This window comes from Hemitrygon akajei, chromosome 7 (genome assembly GCF_048418815.1).
Source record: "Hemitrygon akajei chromosome 7, sHemAka1.3, whole genome shotgun sequence".
Taxonomy (NCBI): Eukaryota; Metazoa; Chordata; class Chondrichthyes; order Myliobatiformes; family Dasyatidae; genus Hemitrygon; species Hemitrygon akajei.
In genome coordinates this window covers 133,862,943-133,887,688 of record NC_133130.1, presented here as the reverse complement: position 1 = coordinate 133,887,688, position 24,746 = coordinate 133,862,943, and the positions used below count along the sequence as shown (strand labels likewise).

General features: G+C 46.4%; 2 protein-coding genes across 3 annotated transcripts in view; both read left to right on the top strand.

Moving 5' to 3' along the window:
* The window catches only part of rilpl1 (Rab interacting lysosomal protein-like 1), a 37,770-nt gene extending 31,578 nt beyond the window's left edge, over positions 1-6,192 (top strand). For both annotated transcript variants that reach the window (XM_073052003.1, XM_073052004.1), the window contains one exon: positions 3,672-6,192. In XM_073052003.1, coding sequence (XP_072908104.1) covers positions 3,672-3,795 — 124 coding nt within the window. In that variant the 3' untranslated portion in view covers positions 3,796-6,192. The remainder of the gene's footprint in view (positions 1-3,671) is intronic.
* A 3,606-nt stretch (positions 6,193-9,798) lies between these two features.
* LOC140730930 (RILP-like protein 2) lies at positions 9,799-24,162 on the top strand. Its single transcript, XM_073052007.1, has 3 exons — positions 9,799-10,971; positions 18,539-18,687; positions 23,214-24,162. Exons 1-3 carry the CDS (start codon positions 10,663-10,665, stop codon positions 23,263-23,265), a joined length of 510 nt encoding a protein of 169 aa, XP_072908108.1. The 5' UTR covers positions 9,799-10,662; the 3' UTR covers positions 23,266-24,162.
* The last annotated feature ends 584 nt before the right edge of the window (positions 24,163-24,746 follow it).

Genomic DNA, 24,746 nt, shown 5'->3' with positions numbered 1-24,746 from the left:
CATTACATCCTTGCTTTTATATTCTAGTCCTCTCGAAATGAATGCTAACATTGTATTTGCAATCTTCACCACTGACTCAACCTGCAAATTAACCTTTTGGGAATTGTCCACCAGGACTCCCAAGTCCCTTTGCACCTCAGATTTTGGAATTTTCTCCCCATTTAGGAAATAGTCAACACTTTCATATCTTCTACAAAAGTACACTTCCCAACACTGTATTCCATCTGCCACTTTTTGCCCATTCTCCAAATCTGAGTTCTTCTGTAGACTCCCTGCTTCCTCAGCACTACCTGCCCCTCCACCTATCTTTGTATCATCCACAAACTTGGCCATAAAGCTATCAATTCCGTCATCCAAATCATTGACATACAACATAAAAAGAAGCCATGTAGAACACAACTAGTCATCAGCAGCCAACCAGTAAAGACTCCCTTTATTCCCACTCTGCCTCCTGCCACTCAGCTACTGTTTATCCATGTTAGTATTTTTCCTGTAATACCATGGGCTGTTAATTTGTTAAGCAGTTTAATGTGTGGCACCTTGTCAAAGGCCTTCTGAAAATCCAAGTATACGATACCAACTGATTCTCCTTTCTCTATCCTGCTTGTTATTTCTTCAAAGAATTTCAACAGGTTTGTCAGACAAAATTTTCCCTTAAGGAAAACATGCTGACATTGTTAAAGATTAGATTTAAGGTATTTGGAAGCACGTGATAAAATGGGACAATCGATTCCAACATCTTCCCAACCACTGAGGTCAGACTAACTGGTCTGTAATTTCCTTTCTTCTGCCTCTCTCCCTTCTTTAAGAGTAGAGTGATATTTGCAATTTTTCATTCCTCCAGAACCATGTCAAAATCTGGTGATCCTTGAAAGGTCATTACTAATGCCTCCACAATCTCTTGAGCTACTGCTTTCAGAACCCTGGGGTGTTGTCCATCTCATCCAGTTGATTTATCTACCTTCTGACCTTTCAGTTTCCCAAGCATCTTCTCCCTTGTAATCTCTACTGCACTCCCTTCTGTCCTCTGACACACTCAAACTTCCAGCAGCCTGCTAGTGTCTTCCACAGTGAAGGCTGATGCAAAATAATTGTTCAGTTCATCTGCCATTTCCTTGTCCCCGATTACTACCTCTCCAGCATCATTTTCCAGCGGTCCAATATCTACTCTCTCCTGTTTTACTCTTAATGTATCTGAAAACATTTTGGTAACCTCTTTAATGTTATTGACTAGCTTACCTTATTTAATCTTTTCCCTCCCTTATGGCTTTTTAAAATTGCTTTCTGTTGGTTTTTAAAAGCGTCTCAATCCTTAACTTACGGCTGATTTTTGCTGTTATATACAAAACTTATTTGCTTTTATGTTGGCTTTGACTTCCCTTGTCAGCCACAGTTGTGTCATCTTGCTTTTAGAATACTACTTTGGGATGTATCTATCTTGCCCTTTCTGAATTGTTCCCAGAAATTCCAGCCATTGTTCTGCTATCCCTGCTAGTGTCCCCTTCTAATCAACTTTGGACAGCTCCTCTCTCATGCCTCTGTAATTCCCTTACTCGACTGTAATACTGATACATCTGACTTTAGCTTCTCCCTCTCAAATTGCAGGGTGAATTCTATTATACTATGATTACTGATTCCTAAGGGTTCCTTGACCTTCACCTCCCTAATCAAACCCAGTTCATTACACAACACCCAGTCAGATCCCCTAGAGGGCTAAGCCACAAGCTGCTCTAAACACCCATCTTGTGCATTCTACACATTCCCCCTCTTGGAATCCAGCACCAACCTGATTTTCCCAATCTACTGCATATTGAAATCCCTCATGACTATTGCAACATTGCTCTTTTTACGTGCCTTTTTCTTCCTCCTGTTTTAATTTGCAGCCCATATCCTGGCTGCTGTTTGGAAGCCTGTATCTAACTCCCATCAGGGTCTTTTTACCCTTGCAGTTTCATAACTCTACCCACAAGGATTCTGCGTCTTCTAATCCTATGTCACTTCTTTTTAAAGATTTGATTTAATCTTTTTACCAACAAAGCTACCCACCCCCTCTGCCGACCTGCCTGTAATAGAACCATAGAACATTACAGCACAGAAACAGGCCTTGTGGCCCTTGGCTGTGCCTCGTCCCACTGACCTGCACCTGGCCCATATCCCTCCATACCCCTCTCATCCATGTACCTGTCCAAGTTTTTCTTAAATGTTCAAAGTGAGCCCACATTTACCACTTCATCTGGCAGCTCATTCCACACTCCCACCACTCTCTGTGTGAAGAAGCCCCCCCCCCCACTAATGTTCCCTTTAAACTTTTCCCCCTTCACCCTTAACCCATGTCCTCTGGTTTTTTTTCCTCCCCTTAGCCTCAGTGGAAAAAGCCTGCTTGCATTCACTCTATCTGTATCCATCATAATTTTATATACCTCTATCCAGTATCCCCTCATTCTTCTACGCCCCAGGGAATAAAGTCCTAACCTATTCAACCTTTCTCTGTAACTCAGTTTCTCAAGTCCCGGCAACATCCTTGCAAACCTTCACTGCACTCTTTCAACCTTATTAATATCCTTCCTGTAATTTGGTGACCAAAACTGCACACAATTTTTGTTCTTTTGATTCAGTGTATATCCTTGGATGTTAAGCTCCCATCTATGATCTTCTTTCAGCCGTGACTCAGTGATGCCCTCAATGTCGTACCTGCCAACCTCTAACTGCACTACAAGATCATCTACCCTTATTCTATGAATACAGATCATAATTTCTTGAAAGAGGTGTCACGGGTAGATAGGGCCATAAAAAGAGCTCTTGCCCTGAGTTATAGGGAAGGGTTGAATAGGTTATGACTTTATTCCCTGCAGCGTAGAATGAGGAAGAATTAATAAAATTGAGTATAGAGAGGATAAATGCAAGCAGGCTTTTTCCACTGAGATTGGGACTGCAACTAGAGGTCATGGGTAAAGGGTGAAAGGTAAAAAGTTTAAGGGGAGCATGAAAGGGAACTTCACTCAGAGGGCAGTGAGAATGTGGAACGAGCTTCCAGCATAAGTAGTGCATGCAAGCCCAATTTCAACATTTAAGAGAAGTTTGGATAGGTACATAGATGGGAGGGGTATGGAGGGCTATGATCCAGGTGCAGGTTTTTGGAACTGGGCAGAGTAATAGCTTGGCATGGACTAGATGGGCCAAAGGGCCTGTTTCTGTGCTGTAGTGCCCAAGACTCTAATGTTGCCTTCCCTTGTTGTCGAGTCAAACTTTAAAGTATTTGTCAGTTCGCAGAGACTGCGTTGAGCATCAGTAGCAAGATGGAAATTGGGGGATTAGTTGGGCCGTTTGTGCAGTTCAGCACGTCAGCATGCAGCAAATGAGAGGTGGTGGGGACGGGTTTGTAGGGCTGGAACGGAAATCTGGGCTGAACGGCCTTGTCCTGTTGCTGGCGACTCTGAATGGGAAGGCTCAGCTCACATTTTCAGTGCAGTGGACGGTAGTATGTAGTGGTGCTGTCTGGGATTGAGGAGGGTTACTGAGTCGTCAGAGCATGGTCATTGACAGGGTGCCACTGGTTGCAGACCGGCCTCCCCGACAGTCCTTTTCTTTGATTTGGGGGTGTTTGAGGCAACGGGTTCTCCAGCTGGAGCTGCACTCCCCTAACGTCACCTGTTTCTTTGTGTCTTCCCCAGATTTAATTTATTTTCGCGGGACAAGCGGACAGAGAATCGCCTACGACAGACTGGAACTTGGGGGATTTCCGAACAGGAAGGGATTCTCACGGAACAGGGCCAAGAGGCGCTGCAGCATCTATAAATATAACCCCAGATTTGTCAGGCGTGTATAACCCACCCGGCAGTTCAAAAAATCCAAAAGCCACTTTGCTTCATTTCAGTTTTGAGAAGAACTGATAACTGACTCTGTTCACACATCTAACCGAATGAGTGGTTGGAGACAACGTTCTGCGCCGGTGAATTGTTGTAATCTAATCTCTAACCTGTGTTGGGAAAAGGTTAATTCGTGTGATCTGATGGCTTTGGAATTGTAACAATATTTTCTAATCTGCAGTGTTATATACCAAACCCAACAGCTTTTTACCTCTGAATTATACAGCTTCTGCCTTCTAACCATGTGATAGGTGAGGACTTGCACTGTCTTTCTTACGTTACACATTGACATTTTGGGATCTCTACAAAGGGACTTCAGGGACGTGTCCAGAGTTCCTGGGTGATTAGGAGAAACGGAATTATAATTCTTCAGCAGTCTCTTTTGCCCTGGCCGTTTGAATCAAAGTGAGGTTGTCGGCTGTCAGTGTTTTAACTCTGATCAGGAGAAGCTGGTTTTTGTGATACCCAGGATATCCCGTGTGTGCACCCATTCAGCCGGTGTCTGCAGGCTGACGACTGAGAGAGAAGCCAGAGTAAATTCAGCAGACGAACCTGTGGAAAACCACACTGGCAGTTGGCAACTTGGGTCTCCAGCTGTCAGCTGGACTCTTCAGATTCGGATTAATTCAACCTTTTCCAATGATGTTGGGTGGGACTACAACCAGGCGTCATGGGTTAAGGGTGAAAGGTGAAAAGTTAAAGGGAACATGAGGGGAAACGTCTAGATTCAGAGGGTGGTGGGAGTGTGGATCGAGCTGCCAGTGCAAGTAGTGCATGCAAGCTCAATTTCAATGTTTAAGAGAAGTTTGGATAGGTACATGGATGGTAGAGGTATGGAGCACTATGGTCCCAGTAGGCAGTTTTGAATGGTTCAGCATGGACTGGATGGGCCAAAGGGTCTGTGTATACGCCATACTTTTCTGTAACTATGTACATTGAAACTTGCAGCGAAATGCATTATCTGCGTTCACAACCAATACAACTTCAGGATGTGCTGGGGGCAGCCTGCAAGTGTCACCACACATTCCAGCATCAACACAGCATGCCCATGATGTTCTGTTGGCAGGGATGCTCCACGCTAAACCTGAAGCAGATTAAAGCAGTGGTTAGATTTGTCCCTATTAACTCTAGAGACAAAATAGTCCCTTTTCATGATTTAGCACGTGATTCTTCATGCCCCTGAATAAAGACAGCGAAATATTTGGTGCTGTAACTACATCTCGTGTGGTATTCCCCAGCTGGAGAGCATCTTGCAGTGCGACCCCCTTACACTGATTTTCTTTGGGTGTGTTCAGACAGATAGTGACTGCATGCAGTCCTAGTGAGTGAGTGTGTGTGTGTGCGTCTGTGTGAGTAGGACTTGAACCTGTGTGTCAAGCCAGGCTGTTCAAAGTTTGCATAGATCTAGTTAGTGATAAAGATTGTCCATTCTGAGTGCCAAGTGGGCAAATTGTAAGCAGATATTTCTTCCTTTTACCTTTCTCCCATGGTCCACTCTCCTATCAGATTCCTCCTTCTGCAGCTGTCACCTCCCAGCGTTTTAATTCACCCCCATCCCCCACCCATTGGCTTCACTTACCACCTTATAGTTCCCCTCACCCCACCACCTTATTGTGGCATCTTCCCCCTTCCTTTCCAGTCCTGATGAAGTGGCTTGGTTGGCCAGAAACATTGACTGTTTACGTATTGCCATTGACGCTGCCTGACCTGAGTTCCTCCAGTGTGTGTTGCTCTGGATTTCCAGCATCTGCAGAATCTATTGTGTTTATTCCTGAGCACAACTTTGATTTTGTACGCTTCTCTTCAGAGCACGATGTCTCTCTCTCTCTCTCCCCCCACAGAAGCTGCCTCACTGGCCGGCCGGACAATTCAGTTCCTGTTTTTTTTCAGGTTTACAACAATTGGTTTTTTTTTCTGCTTTTCAATTAATATATTCAAACCACTAACGTTTCACCAGTTATTCATGAGAAAATGGAGGTCCTGAATTTCTGTCGCCGAATGTGGACAGAGCTGACCTTCACTGGGTGGTTGTACATTTGCTAACTGCTTCATGAGCTCTTGGCTCTAATTTTGTGCCTTTAATGTTCCTTTTGATTCAGCATGGACTCCCACGCGCTCTCTCTCTCTGCCCCCCCTCGCACGCTCTCTCTGCCCCCCTCGCGCGCTCTCTCTGCCCCCCCTCGCCCCTCCCTCCCTCCCTCTGTCTCTCACCCACCCTCTCTCTCTCTCTCTCTCTCCCCTTCTGTAACGCGCTCTTTCTTTTTGCCAAAGTAATTGTGAAGTATTAAGTAAAGTCCGAGTGCTGAATAAAATTCAGTGTAACCGTTTTGTTTCAGTTCGGAGTGTTTCTCTGTCCAGTAAATATCGTGTTTCATTGCAAATCTCTGGACTCCTGTAACCATGGAGTCATCCTTCCAAAGGAAGGTGCCAATTGACTTCCTGAGTCAGCGTTATGTAAGATGGCCATTAACGTTACTTCATCTCTGGACGGCAACTCCCTGATCACTTTGTGGAATTAGCCAGGGTTTATCACTTGGTAATCCATCTTCTCCCTGAAATTTTTTGTTTTAGAAACATTTCACAAGTAAATTGTTAAATATACAACCTTCAGATTCATTTTCTTGTGAGCATATACAGTATAATAAATCTATGGAATAATAACCAAAACATGTTTAACGAAAGACTGCCCAACTAGGGCATTCAACCAGAGTGCAGAAGGCAACAAGTTGCAATTACAAAAGTCAGAAATATTAAATAAATAAACAGTAAATATTGTGAACATGAGATGAAAAGTCCTTAAATGTGAGTCCATTGATTGTGGGAATGTTTCAATGATGGGGTGAGTATACAGGTATTCCCCTTCTGTTCAAGAGCCTGATGGTTGAGGGGTAGTAACTGTTCCTGAACCTGATGGTACGAGTCTCGAGGCTCTTGTGCCTTCTACCTGATGGCAACAGTGAGAAGAGAGCGTGTCCTGGGTGGTGGAGGTCTCTGATCATGGATGCTGCTTTCCTGCGACAGCATTTCCTGTAGATGTTCTCAATGGTGGGGAGGGCTTTACCTGTGGTGGACTGGGCTGAATCCACTACCTTTTGTAGGATTTTCCATTCAAAGGCATCGGTGCAGCCAATCTCCACCACACATCTATAGAAGTGTGTCAAAGTTTTAGGTGTCATGCTGAATCTCCAGAGACTCTAAAGGAAGTAGAGCTGATGCCATGCTGGGTCCAGGACAGGTCTTCTGAAATAGGAATTTAAAGTTTCTGACCCTTAGGTGGGTGGGAATTGATGTTCCTTCGTCTCTGGCGAGCAACCCCCTCGTCACTTGTGAAATCTGCCAGGCCTAATCGCTTGGTAATCCATGCATCTTCCTGTAATTTTTAAGAATTCAAAGTACATTTATTATCAAAGTATAGATGCAGTACACAACCCTGAGATTTGTCTTCCCCACAGACAGTGACAAAACAAAGCAACAATATGGAACCCAGTTAAAGAAAACATTAAACACCCCCAACATGCAAAAAAAAGTCACGCAAATGGCAAAAATAAAACAAGTTGAATAACACACAATATAAACCACAAGGTCCTTGAAACAGTCAAGGAATATTCAGTTTAGTTCAGTTTTCAGTGTCTACAATACAGCCTATTTTAAAAACATTTGCAGGGTTACTAACCATGTTCCCATCCAAATCTGTGGATTTTTTTTAAATCTGAGGTGCAAAGGGACTTGGGAGTCCTTGTGCAGGATTCCCTAATTTTCAGGTTCAGTCAGTGGTGAGGAAGGCAAATGCAATGTTAACATTCATTTTGAGAGGATTGGAATATAAATGCAAGGGAGTGTGGGTAGTTGGAAGATGATATCTGTGTGGTTACATGAATCAGAAAGGAGATGTTGGCCTCAGAGGGAGAGTGCCACCCAGATCCCGGGGTAGAAAGGGTTAAATTAAATTACAAAGGTTAACATTCTGCTCTGTTTAAAGTCAGAGGAGCAAACATTCGTTTTCTGATCAATGATTTGGGACATGGTGTCACTGGTGGTTGAAGCATTTACTGTCCATCCTAACCCATCCTTGAGGAGGTGGTGAGCCTGGAGGCCCCTGGTCTGTCCCTTTAATGTCCACACTCAGTGTCCCAGGTGAAGGAGGTTCCGAAGAGTCCTCGAGCTAATGTGAGTGAATGGTCGCTTCAACATTCGGATCAGACCCAGAAAATGTGCAGTTTGCTTCGAGAATCGGCTATGGCCTTGTGGAGGTTGATGTGTCTGAGCAGAGACGGGGGCCTCGCCAGTGACACTTGACTGCTGCACCATCAGGGGAGGTGTCGCGTAAATCGAGGCTGAGACGCCGAGCAGGCAGCTCTCCCCAGTGAACTGTTCAAATCCCATCTGCAGAAATAGTTGTACTGGTTACCGTCTGTGGGATTGTACAAATACAAAAAGAAATAATAAATAAATAGGCAATAACGATTGAGAATATGAGATGAAGAGTCCTTGAAAGTGAGTCCATAGGTTGTGGGAAACATTTCAATGATGGGGCAAGTGAAGTTATTCCCTCTGGTTCAAGAGCCTGATTGTTGAGGGATAATAACTGAACCTGGTGGTGTGGGTCTTGAGGCTCCTGTTCCTCACTCCTGATGGTTGAGGGGTAATAACATTTTTGACTCTGGTGGTGTGGGTCCTGAGGCTCCTGTACCACCTTCCCAATGGCAGCAGTGAGAAGAGAGCACGTCCCGGGTGGTGGGGGCCCCTGATGATGGGTGCTGCTTTCCTGCAACAAGGCTCATTGTAGATGAGCTCAATGGTGGGGGTGTTTTACCCATGATAGGCTGGGCCGTATCCAGTACTTTCCTGCAACAATGTTCCACATAGATGTGCTCAATGGTGAGGAGGGCTTTACCTGTGATGGACTGGGCCATATCCACGACTTTTTGTAGGATATTCCATCACAGGTACAAGTGTTAATACCTGAATTATACCAATATAACCACTTGGGGACATACAGAACTTGTAGCCACTCTACAGACTGACATACTAAGCAGTACACGTATGTAAGAACTACTTAAAATACAAGCAGATACTCTAATTATTGGTAAACTGCAAAGAAAATAGCAGTTAAACAGTTGGATCCAACTCTCCCATGTTACGACTGTGATGACATTGGCTGTGATAGAGTACAGGACCATAGACCAATTCCCACCCTGTCTGCACAGGCCCAGCAGTAAATACTGTAGTCCCCATCAGCCAGAACCTGGTGTGTGACAACACTGAGAAGGAATTGGAGTCCCAAAGTGAAAAGTAGTTGGAATATTGTTGTCAGTTCTGGAGATTTACCAGGATGCTGCCTGGATTAGAGAACACGCCTTCTGAGGAAAGGTTGAGTTAGCTCAGGCCTTTCTCTTTGGAGCAACAAGATGATCAGAGGCAGAGGTAGAGTGGACAGCCAGCTCCTTTTTCCTCAGGCAGAAATGGCTAATACAAAGGGACATTTGAGATGACATCTAAAACATTGACAAGCTTCTATAGATGTGTATTGGAGAGTATATTGACTGGTTGCACCACAGCCTGGTATGGAAGCACCAATACCCTTGAATGGAAAATCCTATAAAATGTATTGGATGCAGCCCAGTGCATCACAGGTAAAGCCCTTTTCACCACTGAGCGCATCTACATGAAGCACTGTCACAGGAAAGCAGCATCCATCATCAGGGACCCCCAGCACCCAAGACATGCTCTCTTCTCTCTGCTGCCGTCAGGGAGGAGGTACAGGAGCCTCAGGACTCACAACAGCAGGTTCAGTAGGAGTTATTACCATTCAACCATCAGGAAGAAGATACAAAGGCCTCAGGACTGTCACCACCAGGTTCAGGAACAGTTATTACCCCTCAAGATTCAGACTCTTGAACCAGTGGGCATAACTTCACTCAACTTCACTTTCCCCATCAGTTAAATGCCCCACAACCCATGGACTCGCTTTTAAGGACTCTTCATCTCATCTTCTCGATACTTACTGCTTATTTATTTACTATTTTTCTTTCTTTTTGTATTTGCACAGTTTGTTGTCTTTTGCACAGTGATTGAACGCCCACGATGGTGCAGCCTTTCATTGATTCTGTTATGGTTATTCTGTTGATTTACTGTGAGAAAATGAATCTCAGGGTTGTATATGTACTTTGATAATAAATAGACTTTGAACTTTTGAACGTAATTTCAATGTGTTTGTAGGAAAGTGTAGGGAACACGTATACAGAGTGATGGGTGTGTGGAACACCCTGCCAGGGATGGTGGTCAAGCCTGATATATTAGGGACATTGGTGAGAGTGGTGGGTATGTGGAACGCCCTGCCAGGGATGGCTTAGAGATTGATTATGAGGGGTATTTAAAAGACATTTAGATAGGTACGTGAATGATAGAAAAATGGAGGGTTACGTTGGGGGGGAGAAAAGTGTTCGATTGACCTTGGAGTAGGTTAACATGTTGGCACAAGGTTGTGGGCTGAAGGGCCTGTACCGTGTACTATCAGGTTTCTCTCATGATGCAGAGAAACTGCTGAACCGCAGTGTTGAGTTAGAAACAGTCCTGCTCCTGCTTGCTGCTCACCTACCTACACCTTTCCTCGACCTGTTGCCCAGCAACCAGAGTCAACAATGAGGCAGCCGGGCCAACTGCTCTTTCAGAAGTGAAGTGAGAATAACTCACTGATCTGTCAAGAGAGTTCAGTGAACGTTCTATCAAACAGTCGTCACCCCCTCAGCAGACAGCAGAAGGTCTGCTTTGCTTCAGCTGGTGACAGGTGGGAGGAATGGCTGCTGGAGAACCGGGAGGCTGGCCAGCCTTTGAGAAGGACCCCCTTGAACTCACTGTTGACGATGTCTACGAAATCTCCTACGATGTTGGTTGCCAGTTCAGGGAAGTGAACGCCTCGCGAAGTTCAAGGGCGGTTTCTGAGTTGCGTTTCAAGATACTGAGAGTTTTAGAAATGTTAGAAGCTCTCGTCAGTAAAGGGCCGGTGACTCTAGAGGAACTGGAATTCGAGCGGGACTACCTGAAGGAAGAAGCAGAGAGACTCGTCAGAGCAATACAGGACAGAGCGATGGACACTGAGCAAGAGGTATGGACAGACTTCAACCCCCGCCATACCCGAGCTTCAGCCAGCCCCATGTTCAAACCCACGACACTGGCCACAGCTCCGTATGTGAGCAGCTCTTTGCAAAGTCTCTGAACCCTGAGAATTGGACAAGTACCATAAGATTTATCAACCACAGCAGAATATAGCAAGTTTCCCTCTCTGACACAATACTGGAGCTCCAACAGTTAAGCCTGTAAATCGTAAAATCACTGGGTTAGAGGTCGTGCTATAACGAGAGGTTGGACAAACTTGCATTGTTTTCTCTGGAGCGCTGTAGGCTGAGGGGAGATCTGATAGGGGTTTATAAGATTATGAGAGGCATAGACAGAGTAGACAGGGAGTATCTGTTTCCCAGGGTTGAAACGTCTAATACCAGAGGGCATACATTGAAGGTGAGAAGGGGTAATTTCCAAGGAGATATGGGGGTAAGTTTTTCCACAGAGAGTGGTGGTACCTGTAATGCTCTGCCTAAGGTGGTGATAGAGGCAGAAACAGTAGAGAATTTTAAGAGACATTTAGATAGGCCCGGTCCATCACAGGAAGAGCCCTCTGCACCATTGAACATGTCTACATGAAAAGCTGGTGCAGGGAAGATCTTGAACCAAAGGGGATGACTTGACTTGCGCCATCATTGAAATATTCCCACAACCAATGGATTCACTTTACAGGACACTTCCTTTCATGTTCTGATATTTATTGCTTGCTTGCTTGCTTGCTTGCTTATTTATTTATTTATTACTATTTCTTCCTGTTTGTATTTGCACAATTTGTTGTCTTCTGCACTCTGTTTGAATGCCCGGGCTGATGCAGTCTTTCATTCTTCCTGATGGCAGCAGCGAGATGAGAGCATGTCCTGGCTGATGGGGGTTCTTGATGATGGCTGCTGCTCTCCTATGACAGCACTCCTTGTAGATGTGCTCAGTGGTGGGGGAGGGCTTTACCTGTGATGGACTGGGCCATGTTGACTACTTTTTGTAGGATTTTTCTTTCAAGGTCATAGGTGTTTCCATACCAGGCCGTGATGCAGCCAGACAGTATATTCTCCGCCATACATCTATAGAAGTTTGTCAGAATTTTAGATTTCATACTGATTCTTCACAAGCTTCTAAGGAAGTAGAGATGTTGCCATGATTTCTTCATAATTGAATTTATATGCTGGGCCCAGGACAGATTCTATGAAATAATAACAAGGGAATTTAAAATTTCTGACTCTCCTACCTCTGATACCCCAATGAGGATTGTTCCATGGACCTCCAGTTTCTCCTCCTGAAGTCAATAATCTGCTCTTTGGTCTTGCTGACATTGAGTGAGAGGTTGTTGTGACACCACTCAGCCAGATTTTCAATCTCCCTCAATATATGCTGATTCATCATCAGCTTTAATTTGGCCAATGGCAGTGGAGTTCTCAGCAAACTTAAATGCAGCATTGGTGCCTCACAGTCATAAGTATAAAGTGAGTAAAGCGGGGGGCTAAGCACGCAGCCTTGTGGTAAATCTGTGCTGAGGGAGATTGTGCCAATCTGAACTGACTGGGGTCTACAAGTGAGAAAATCCAGGATCCACTTGCACAAGGGGGTATTGAGGCCCAGGTCTTGAAGGTTAGTGATTAGTTTCGAGGAGATGATAGTATTGAATGCTGAGCTGTAGTTGATAAAGAGCATCCTGATGTGTGCACCTTTACTGTCCAGATGTTCCAGGGTTGAGTAAAGAGTCAATGAAATGGCATCTGCTGTGGACCTGTTGTGCTGGTAGGCAAATCGGAGAGGATCCAAGTTGCTCCTCAGGCAGGAGTCGATTATGTTTCATCACCAACCTCTCAAAAGACTTCATCACTATAGATGTAAGTGCTACTGGACCATGGGTATTTAAATGAGCAAGGCACAGAGGGAGATGTCTTAATGCAGTCAGTGGGATTAGTGCAAATAGACACAATGTTGGATCAGACAACATGGATTGGTTCAATAAAAATGGAGCCCATTCTAGCCCTGACCAGCCTTTCCCCAGAGTTCTTTGCAATCTCTTACAAATCTTTTTTGAGCGTTCCTTTGCACAAACAGATCCCAAGTCACGACAGGTCTCTGTGTTAAGCTTTCTCCATCCCTCTGGCTCGTTTGCAACCCCTGTCCTCTGGTTTAAGATATGAGTTGAGTTTCAGCTGCCTTGTCTGTGAAATCAGCAGCTCCCATCTGCACTCTGCTGGCACAGGCTGCAGGGTTTGACAACCCATCCAGCAGGGACTAGGGGGGAAAGTACTTGTCTGACGTCAGAGGCCTCGCTGGACTCCACAGAAATCCCGACCAGCATCTGTGCTCGGGTTTCAGGTTTGGGCATTTGAGCTGGTAAGTGTAAGGGTCTCGTGTTCAAAAAGTTTCAAGTAAATTTATTATCAAGTACATTCTATATATGTCACCATATACAACCCTGAGATTCATTTTCTTGTGGGCATTCACAGTAAATAGAGAGAAACACAATAGAAAAACCATGCACGACAGACAGCCAAACAACCAATGTGCAAAAAACAACAAACTGTGCAAATATAAAAAGAAAATATCAATTATAGAGTGATAGTCATAGAAAAGTACAGCACAGAAACAGGCCCTTCAGCCCATCTAGTTTATATTGAGCCATTTTAACTGCCTACTCCCATCGACCTGCACCGTAGTCCTCCATACCCCTACCATCCATGTACCTATCCAGACTTAAATGTTGAAATCAAATTCACACACACCATTCAGCTGGCAGCTTGTTCCACACTCTCATGACCCTCTGAGTGAAGAAGTTTCCCCTCGTGTTCCCCTTAAATGATTCATCTTTCACCCTTAACCCATGGCCTCTAGTTGTACTCACACCCAACCTCAGTGGAAAAAAAATCTACTTCCATTCCCCCCCACCCATAATTTTGTACACCTCTATCACATCTCCCCTCAATCTTCTACATTCCAGGGAATAAAGTCCTAACCTGTTCAATCTTTCCTTATAACTCAGATCCTCCAGGCCTGGCAACATCCTTTAAAATTTTCTCTGTACTCTTTCAACCGTATTTACATCTTTCCTGTAGATAGATAACCAGAACTGCATGCAATACTCCAAATCTGGCCTCACCGATGTCTTATACAACTTCAACTTAACATCCTATCTCCTGTACTCAGTAAGAAGAATAAGGATATTATACAACAGCAATTGCCCTATTACTTGTTTACAAATTATATATAATAGTAACATAATGCATCTCACAACTAACCACCACTCTAACACTTACAGAAGAACTGAAAGGGTGTAAATAACAACTGATAATAGATCTCATAATTCTAAATCAAGCCGGGTGGAAAAGCAGAAATATTTCATGTTGCTATATTCACTAGCAAAAAGCATTTGATTCTGCCCTGTAGTCATGGTTAATAGAAGTTCTTAATATATATAAATTATCCCAATACTTGTGAAATGCTTGCAACATCTGATGAAGCATTGGCATACTATAATCACCCACCAAAAAAACAACTACCATTATCAAAGTACACCGAGGCATTTTCCAGGGCAACTCTCTAAACCTACTATGGTTTGTCTAGTTTTAAACCTGCTCTCTAATTTACCTAATTAGATGAAAATAGTGTGTCAAATCAGACAACCAAATGAATTATATCTTGACATATCTTCTATACATGGATGATTTGAAATTATATGCTTCTTCATCTGTAAAGCTAAAGCGATTAATTGAAATAGTAGAGCTATTATCTAAAGATACAAACATGAACTTTGGACTAAATAAGTGCAGAACATTAAACATAAAGAAAGATGCAATAGAGCTAATAGAGTATAAAACAGAGCAGCAGGATACAATACAACTTATGGATGAATATGAAACATATAAGTATCTGGGATATGATCAAGCAAAGAAAATAGATCATAGTGCGATAAAGGAAGAACTTCTGACAGAATTTACTTCAAGGCTTGAGAAAATCTGCCAAACAGAGCTCAATAGTGAAAATATAACCAAGGCAATAAACACTTTTGCTACACCCATATTAACATATTCTTTTGGCATAATACCTTGGTCTGAAACCAATCTGGAAAGTTTACAAAGAAAAATAAGAACTGAAAAGACAAATTTAAGAAAGCATTATGTACACTCGAACACACTTAGATTAAGACTACCTCAGACTGAAGGGGAAGAGGAATAACAGGCAGTTACAAATATTTACACAGCAATCAGATAAAGCTTCTAAGGACAGATCTTCATCATTAAAAACAGGATTCAGCACTCCACGTGAACATATGCAACTCTGATAAGTACACAATGCTAAACTTAAATGAAAGCACGACCCAGAAAAATCAAGAAATTACCCAATAGTTAACCAATGGAAGAGCATGACCCTCCATGGAAGACATCCCTACATTTCTCAGCAGACTAGATGTCGGCGAGGACACGTCAAACGCCTGGCTCAGAGTTGGAGGCATCTTCCCAGAAACAGGGGGGCTCCTTATGGCAATGCAGGACCAGGTGGTTAACACAAAAATTATCAAAAATACATAATAAAAGACAAACAAATTCAAGATGATAAATGCAGAAAATGCCAAGGGAAACCAGAAAGAATCCATCACATTACAGTTTAACTCAATCTGATTACTCACACAGGCACAATCAAGTAGCAAATCTCATTCACCAAAAACTTGCTTTAAAATACAACTCATTAAAGACACCATAAATACAATTTACCATAAATACAAGCCTGATCCTGTTTTAAAGTCACAATCCTGAAAATTATATCATGACCGATCCATTATTGCAGATAGAGCAATCCATAATAATGGTCTGGATATAACATTACAGGATTGTCAAGCGAGAGCAATTTACTTAATAGATATAGCCATTCTAAACAGAAGTAACATATAGAAATCAGTAAGTGAAAAACACCAGAAGTATGCTGAAGTAAAAAGACAAAATTGTATTCTTTGATAATAAGATGATCCTTTGAGCCTTTGAATACTAAACACCACTGGAATAGTCTGAAAGCTCCTAGCAATTAAGAAATGAGTGTGTTTAGCAATGCCCATAGCTCAGATTTTAGACCATAAGACAAAGGGGCAGAATAAGGCCATTTGGCCAATTGAGTCTACTCTGCCATTCCATCATGGCTGATCCTTTTTTCCCCTCCTCAATCCCACTCCAGGCCTTCTCCCTGTAACCTTTGAGGCTGTAGCCAACCAAGAGCCCATCAATCTCTGTCTTAAATACACATAATGACCTGGTCTCCATAGCTGCCTGTGGTAACAAATTCTACAAATTCACCACCCTCTAGCTAAAGAAATTTCTCTGAATCTCTGTTGTAAATGGACGTCCCTCTATCCTGAGGCTATGCCATCTTGTCCTAGACCCCCACCATGGGAAACATCCTTCCATGCCTACTCTGTCGAGGCCTTTCAACATTCTGAAGGTTTCAATGAGATCCCCCCTCATCCTTCTATGTTCCAGTGAGTACAGACACAGAGCCATCAAACATTCCTCATATGATAATCCTTTTATTCCCAGAATCATCCCTGAAAACCTCCTATGAACCCTCTCCAACGCCAGCTCATCTTTTCTTAGATGAGGAGCCCAAAACTGTTCACAACATTCAAGGTGAGATCTCACCAGTGCCTTATAAAGCCTCAGCATCACATCCCTGTGCTTGTATTCTAGACCTCTTGAAATGAATGCTAACATTGCATTTGCCTTTCTCACCACCGACTCTACCTGCAAGTTAACGTTTAGGGTGTTCTGCACAAGGATTCCCAAGTCCCTTTGTATCTCAGAGCTTTGGATTTTCACACCATTTAGAAAATAGCCTGCACATTTAATTCTTCTACCAAAGTGTATGACAATTTATTTTCCTGCCCATTCTCTTAATCTGTCTAAGTCCTTCTGCAGCCTTCCTGTTTCCTCAACAATACCTGCCCTTCCAACGATATTGTGATCACTCGCTCCTAAGGGTTCCTTTATCTTAAACTCCCTAATCGTCTCTGGTTCATTACATGACACCCAATATAGCTGATCCCCTAGTAGGCTCAACAACAAACTGCTCTAAAAAGCCACCTCATAGGCATTCAACAAATTCATTCTCTTGAGATCCATTACCAACCTGATTTTCTCAATCTCCTGCATGTTAAAATCCCTCGTGACTATCATAACATTGCTCTTTTGATATTCCTTTTCTGATTCCTGTTGTAATCTGTGGTCCACATCCCAGCTACTGTTTGGAGGCCATCAGGGTCCTTTCATCCTTACAGTTTCTGAACTCAAACCTCGAGGATTCAACATCTTCCAATCCTGTGCCACATCTTTCTAATAAACTTATGCCATTGTTTACCAACAAAACCACGTCACTCCCTCTTTCTACCTTCCTATCCCTCTGATACAATATATAACCATGGACATTCAGTTCCCAGCTACAACCATCTTTCAGCCACGATTCAGTGATGGCCACAACATCATACATGACAATCTGTAATAATGCAACAAGATCATCCACCTTATTTATTACAGTCTGTACATTGAGATACAACACTTTGAGTACTGTATTTGCTGCCCTTCTTGACTCTGCATCCCTAATGCACTGATACTCATCCTGCTACACCAATTTTGTCCTGTTATCTGCCTGCCCTTCCTGACAGTGTAACTGCACGCAAATTTTGTTTTTTTACCAACCATCCTACCCTGAGTCCCTTCACTCCGGTTCCCATTCCTTCTCCTGACAGTCACCCAGCTACCTGCCTCCTGCAACTTAGGGGTGACTACTTCCCTGTAACTCTGATTGATTATTTCCTTACTCTCCTGTACAAGCCGAAGGTCATCCAGTTGCTGCTCCAGATCCTAACACAGTCTTCAAGGAGCTGCAGCTGGATGCACTTCACATAGATGTAGTCCTTGGGGAGCCTCTGGGTCTCCCAGGACTCCAACATCCTGCATGAAGAACACACATTGGCCATTTAAACTACACTAAGCACTCCTGACACAGCAAGGAAAAAGGGAAACTTAACAGACACTTGCCTGGACACTCACCCAGAGCCAAAGCCTGACACTCCCCACTGGCCCACTCCAACAAAGGCCACTCCACTCGCCCCTTCTGCACTCTTATTTACTCCTCTTTGCGCTGTTCCTCCACCGATTGGGCCACCAGAATGACACCAAACTCCCACGAAGCTCTCCTTTTAAGCAGCTTCACCAGCTTGAGCTGAGAAAAAAAATACAATAATAATAAATAAATACGCAATAAATGTCCAGAAAATGAATTTTGGAGTCCTTATTAGTGAGTTCATAGATTGTGGAATCAGTTCCGTGTTGGGGGTGAGTGACATTGAGTGAAGTTATCCCTCTGGTTCGAGAGCCAGAGCAGGGCACACCAGTAGTGGTCTCCTGTACCATCTGGTTCCGTCACTCTTGATTTTGGTGGCCGGTTTCTCCCGGGAGATTCGGTATTCCACCGTCGTGCTCTCCGTTTCACTTCTTGGAGATTGTTCGTCCATGAGCGTGGACTGCTTCACCCAGTTAATGCTGTTTGGTTTCTGAAAACAGAACGGTGGAGCTGCCAAGAGCATCACAAGTGTAGAGGACCCGAATAGCCCGCGGTTCACCTTCCAAGAACTGCGCGACGTGCTGGAGGAACGTAACAACCTTAAAGCTCGGCTTCTGACTACCCAAGCGGCCATCCAGGGTTATAAAAGGTGGGTGTATTGAGGGAGATTTCCCTCCAGCTACACAATAGGTTCATGCAGACAAACCTCAGTCAGGATCGTCTCCTGAAACGTCATTAACCCAAGGAGTTTCTCTCTCCACCATTTCTTACTTCAGATATTGACATCTGCAGCATCTTAGTTCTGAGTGGTCTGTGTTTCCGTTACCGGGACGGCGCGTCCCAGTGAAAGACCTGTGTTCCTGTTACCCGGACCGCGCGTCCCAGTGAAAGACCTGAGTTTCCGTTACCGGGACGGCGCGTCCCAGTGAAAGACCTGTGTTCCTGTTACCCGGACCGCGCGTCCCAGTGAAAGACCTGTGTTCCCGTTACCGGAACGGCGCGTCCCAGTGAAAGACCTGTGTTCCCGTTACCCCGACTGCACGTCCCAGTGAAAGACCTGTGTTCCCGTTACCCCGACTGCACGTCCCAGTGAAAGACCTGTGTTCCCGTTACCCGGACCGCGCGTCCCAGTGAAAGACCTGTGTTCCCGTTACCCCGACTGCACGTCCCAGTGAAAGACCTGTGTTCCCGTTACCCGGACTGCACGTCCCAGTGAAAGACCTGTGTTCCCGTTACTGGACCGCGCATCCCAGTGAAAGACCTGTGTTCCCGTTACCGGAACGGCGCGTCCCAGTGAAAGACCTGTGTTCCCGTTACCCGGACCGCGCGTCCCAGTTAAAGACCTGTGTTCCCGTTACCGGAACGGGGCGTCCCAGTGAAAGACCTGTGTTCCCGTTACCCGGACCGCGCGTCCCAGTGAAAGACCTGTGTTCCCGTTACCCGGACCGCGCGTCCCAGTGAAAGACCTGTGTTCCCGTTACCCGGACCGCGCGTCCCAGTGAAAGACCTGTGTTCCCGTTACCCGGACCGCGCGTCCCAGTGAAAGACCTGTGTTCCCGTTACCCGGACCGCGCGTCCCAGTGAAAGACCTGTGTTTCAGTTACCCGGACCGCGCGTCCCAGTGAAAGACCTGTGTTCCCGTTATCCGGACCGCGCGTCCTAGTGAAAGACCTGTGTTTCCGTTACCGGACCGCGCGTCCCAGTGAAAGACCTGTGTTCCCGTTACCGGACCGCGCGTCCCAATGAAAGACCTGTGTTCCCGTTACCCGGACTGCGCGTCCCAGTGAAAGACCTGTGTTTCCGTTACCCGGACCGCGCGTCCCAGTGAAAGACCTGTGTTCCCGTTACCGGAACGGGGCGTCCCAGTGAAAGACCTGTGTTCCCGTTACCCGGACCGCGCGTCCCAGTGAAAGACCTGTGTTCCCGTTACCCGGACCGCGCGTCCCAGTGAAAGACCTGTGTTCCCGTTACCCGGACCGCGCGTCCCAGTGAAAGACCTGTGTTCCCGTTACCCGGACCGCGCGTCCCAGTGAAAGACCTGTGTTCCCGTTACCCGGACCGCGCGTCCCAGTGAAAGACCTGTGTTCCCGTTACCCGGACCGCGCGTCCCAGTGAAAGACCTGTGTTCCCGTTACCGGAACGGGGCGTCCCAGTGAAAGACCTGTGTTCCCGTTACCCGGACCGCGCGTCCCAGTGAAAGACCTGTGTTCCCGTTACCCGGACCGCGCGTCCCAGTGAAAGACCTGTGTTCCCGTTACCCGGACCGCGCGTCCCAGTGAAAGACCTGTGTTCCCGTTACCCGGACCGCGCGTCCCAGTGAAAGACCTGTGTTCCCGTTACCCGGACCGCGCGTCCCAGTGAAAGACCTGTGTTTCAGTTACCCGGACCGCGCGTCCCAGTGAAAGACCTGTGTTCCCGTTATCCGGACCGCGCGTCCTAGTGAAAGACCTGTGTTTCCGTTACCGGACCGCGCGTCCCAGTGAAAGACCTGTGTTCCCGTTACCGGACCGCGCGTCCCAATGAAAGACCTGTGTTCCCGTTACCCGGACTGCGCGTCCCAGTGAAAGACCTGTGTTTCCGTTACCCGGACCGCGCGTCCCAGTGAAAGACCTGTGTTCCCGTTACCGGAACGGCGCGTCCAAGTGAAAGACCTGTGTTTGCGTTACCGGACCGCGCGTCCCAGTGAAAGACCTGTGTTCCCGTTACCCGGACCGCGCGTCCCAGTGAAAGACCTGTGTTCCCGTTACCCGGACGGCGCGTCCCAGTGAAAGACCTGTGTTTCCGTTACTGGAACGGCGCGACCCAGTGAAAGACCTGTGTTTCCGTTACCGGAACGTCGCGTCCCAGTGAAAGACCTGTGTTCCCGTTACCCGGACCGCGCGTCCCAGTGAAAGACCTGTGTTTCCGTTACCCGGACCGCGCGTCCCAGTGAAAGACCTGTGTTCCCGTTACCGGAACGGCGCGTCCCAGTGAAAGACCTGTGTTTCCGTTACCGGAACGGCGCGTCCCAGTGAAAGACCTGTGTTCCCGTTACCCGGAACGCGCGTCCCAGTGAAAGACCTGTGTTCCCGTTACCGGAACGGCGCGTCCCAGTGAAAGACCTGTGTTCCCGTTACCGGAACGGGGCGTCCCAGTGAAAGACCTGTGTTCCCGTTACCCGGACCGCGCGTCCCAGTGAAAGACCTGTGTTCCCATTACCGGAACGGCGCGTCCAAGTGAAAGACCTGTGTTTGCGTTACCGGACCGCGCGTCCCAGTGAAAGAACTGTGTTCCCGTTACCCGGACCGCGCGTCCCAGTGAAAGACCTGTGTTCCCGTTACCCGGACGGCGCGTCCCAGTGAAAGACCTGTGTTTCCGTTACTGGAACGGCGCGACCCAGTGAAAGACCTGTGTTTCCGTTACCGGAACGGCGCGTCCCAGTGAAAGACCTGTGTTCCCGTTACCCGGACCGCGCGTCCCAGTGAAAGACCTGTGTTTCCGTTACCCGGACCGCGCGTCCCAGTGAAAGACCTGTGTTCCCGTTACCGGAACGGCGCGTCCCAGTGAAAGACCTGTGTTTCCGTTACCGGAACGGCGCGTCCCAGTGAAAGACCTGTGTTTCCGTTACCCGGACCGCGCGTCCCAGTGAAAGACCTGTGTTCCCGTTACCGGAACGGCGCGTCCCAGTGAAAGACCTGTGTTTCCGTTACCCGGAACGCGCGTCCCAGTGAAAGACCTGTGTTCCCGTTACCGGAACGGCGCGTCCCAGTGAAAGACCCGTGTTCCCGTTACCGGAACGGCGCGTCCCAGTGAAAGACCTGTGTTCCCGTTACCGGAACGGCGCGTCCCAGTGAAAGACCTGTGTTCCCGTTACCCGGAACGGCGCGTCCCAGTGAAAGACCTGTGTTCCCGTTACCGGAACGGCGCGTCCCAGTGAAAGACCTGTGTTCCCGTTACCGGAACGGCGCGTCCCAGTGAAAGACCTGTGTTCCCGTTACCGGAACGGCGCGTCCCAGTGAAAGACCTGTGTTCCCGTTACCGGAACGGCGCGTCCCAGTGAAAGACCTGTGTTCCCGTTACCGGAACGGGGCGTCCCAGTGAAAGACCTGTGTTCCCGTTACCCGGACCGCGCGTCCCAGTGAAAGACCTGTGTTCCCGTTACCCGGACCGCGCGTCCCAGTGAAAGACCTGTGTTCCCGTTACCGGAACGGCGCGTCCCAGTGAAAGACCTGTGTTCCCGTTACCCGGACCGCGCGTCCCAGTGAAAGACCTGTGTTCCCGTTATCCGGACCGCGCGTCCTAGTGAAAGACCTGTGTTTCCGTTACCGGAACGGCGCGTCCCAGTGAAAGACCTGTGTTCCCGTTACCCGGACCGCGCGTCCCAGTGAAAGACCTGTGTTCCCGTTACCGGAACGGCGCGTCCCAGTGAAAGACCTGTGTTCCCGTTACCCGGACCGCGCGTCCCAGTGAAAGACCTGTGTTTCCGTTACCCGGACCGCGCGTCCCAGTGAAAGACCTGTGTTTCCGTTATCCGGACCGCGCGTCCCAGTGAAAGACCTGTGTTCCCGTTACCGGAACGGCGCGTCCCAGTGCAAGGTCTGTGTTCCCGTTACGAGAATGGCTTGTTCCAGTGGGTTCACTCACAGGACGTGAGCTGAGCTGGGAACCAGGCCGGTGATTGGTGAAGGTGCCGGACTGCAGCAGTTCTCATTCCTGAACGCTACCGCACAGTCACAGAGCTCAGAAAAAGGCCCTTCGGCCCATCCAAGTCAGTCCCATTTGCCCACGTTTGTCCTCCACCCCCCCCCCCCCAATATCTCTCAGCGACTGTCCTATCCATATACCCATTGAAATGTGAGACTATAAAGACTCAGGTGAAGTTTTCTCTGCCTATTTGATTGTGATTAATTTATTCCACCCCCCCCCCCCACCCCTGTACAGTATTCGGTAGGTTTGAATGAGATCCCCCCCACCCCAGTGAGTCCAGTCCCACTCCTCATACGTTACCCCTTTCATTACCAGGGTTGTGAAGCAGTGGGGTTGCAACAGGCAGACTGATCAATTGTCTTCCTCCTGAGGGGCAGAGTGAAGTGTTATTTGAACGTAGGATGTGATCAGAGAAGAAGCATACCACGTGGCCGGAGACAGGCACCTCTGATCGGTAATGTTGAGCTGACGTGTTTCTGCCTCTTCCAGTGGAATCCCCATTCAGCACGAGGTGGAAGCTGAAGACAGACCAGGTCCGTGAGCTGGAAGTGGATAAGCTACATCCATAGAGTCATACAGCATGGGAACAGGCCCCTTGGCCCATCGTCTGTGCTCTAGCCACCGTGCATACTTTTACACTAATGCCATTGTCCGACACACCATCTGGCACTTCATCTAAGTGACGTGAGGGTAAATCCCTCTGTCACTCCCTCAAGCAGTGAGTTCCCGGTTTCAATCACCTTCTGCAGGGAAAAAAAAATCCTTAAATCAGAATAGGTTTAATATCACTGGCATAAGTGGTGGAATATGTTGTCATGCAGCAGCAGTACATTGCAACATATAGTAATAAAATTGTGAATTACAGTAAGTGTATATATATCTTTAAAAAGTTAAATAAGTCGTACAAAAAGAGAAGTTAAATGTAGTGAGGCAAGTCCATGGGTCCAATGTCCATTCAGAAATCTGTTGGCAGAGAGGAAGAAGCTGTTCCTGAATCGCTGAGTGTGTGCCTTCAGGCTCCTGTACCTCCTTCCTGATGGTAGCAATGAGAAAAGGGCATAACCTGGGAGATGTGGGACCTTAATGATAAATTAGACATGATGGAAATGCCAGAGAAGATTCGATGGGGCAAATGGCCTAATTTTGCTCCTATGTCTATGGGTCAAAGGGTCTGTTTCCATGCTGTAAGACTATGATTCTTAATGTGGAGGATCTCCAGGGCAACTTCAATAAACCAAAGACACAGTGGAAAGAAGTTCTGTGAATCAGCTCATCATCTCCCCCACAAATGGGAGAGCTGCCTTTATCTGGGAAATCATTTAATTTGCATTGAATGTGTGTGGGTGTCACTTGTTTAAGACGAGTTGGCATAAAATCATTGTATAAATGTAGTAGGTGTGAATTAATTTCAACAATTACTAATATATATTCAGAAAAAAATGCTTAATATCTTGAAAATGGCTTGTATAAAATAAAAGAAACAAACCTGCTTCAGGAAGAACTGCTTTTCTTCGGAAACAGAGAGATTTCTTAATCTAAATTGGGTGTTTCAGAGCAACAGACTGTGGATAATGATGGACGTGACTGAAGATGGGATGTGGATGGAGATGGCCATGGATGAAGATGGATGTGGATGAAGATGGGATGTGGATGGAGATGGACATGGATAAAGATGGGATGTGGATGGAGATGGACATGGATAAAGATGGGATGTGGATGGAGATGGATGTGGATGAAGATGGGATGTGGATGGAGATGTACATGGATGAAGATGGGATGTGGATGGAGATGGATGTGGATGGAGATGAATGTGGATGAAGATGGGATGTGGATGAAGAAGGGATTTTCGATGAAGATGGATAAGTTCTGATGATGTACCACATTTGGTAAGGACATAAGATTGTTTGTACATTCTGCACCAACCTCCCCAGTGCAAAAACCATTCACATCCATCCACATCCATCAACATTCACGGGGTAGATGTCACCAATGATGATATTAATAGTCCTTTATATACAGAGA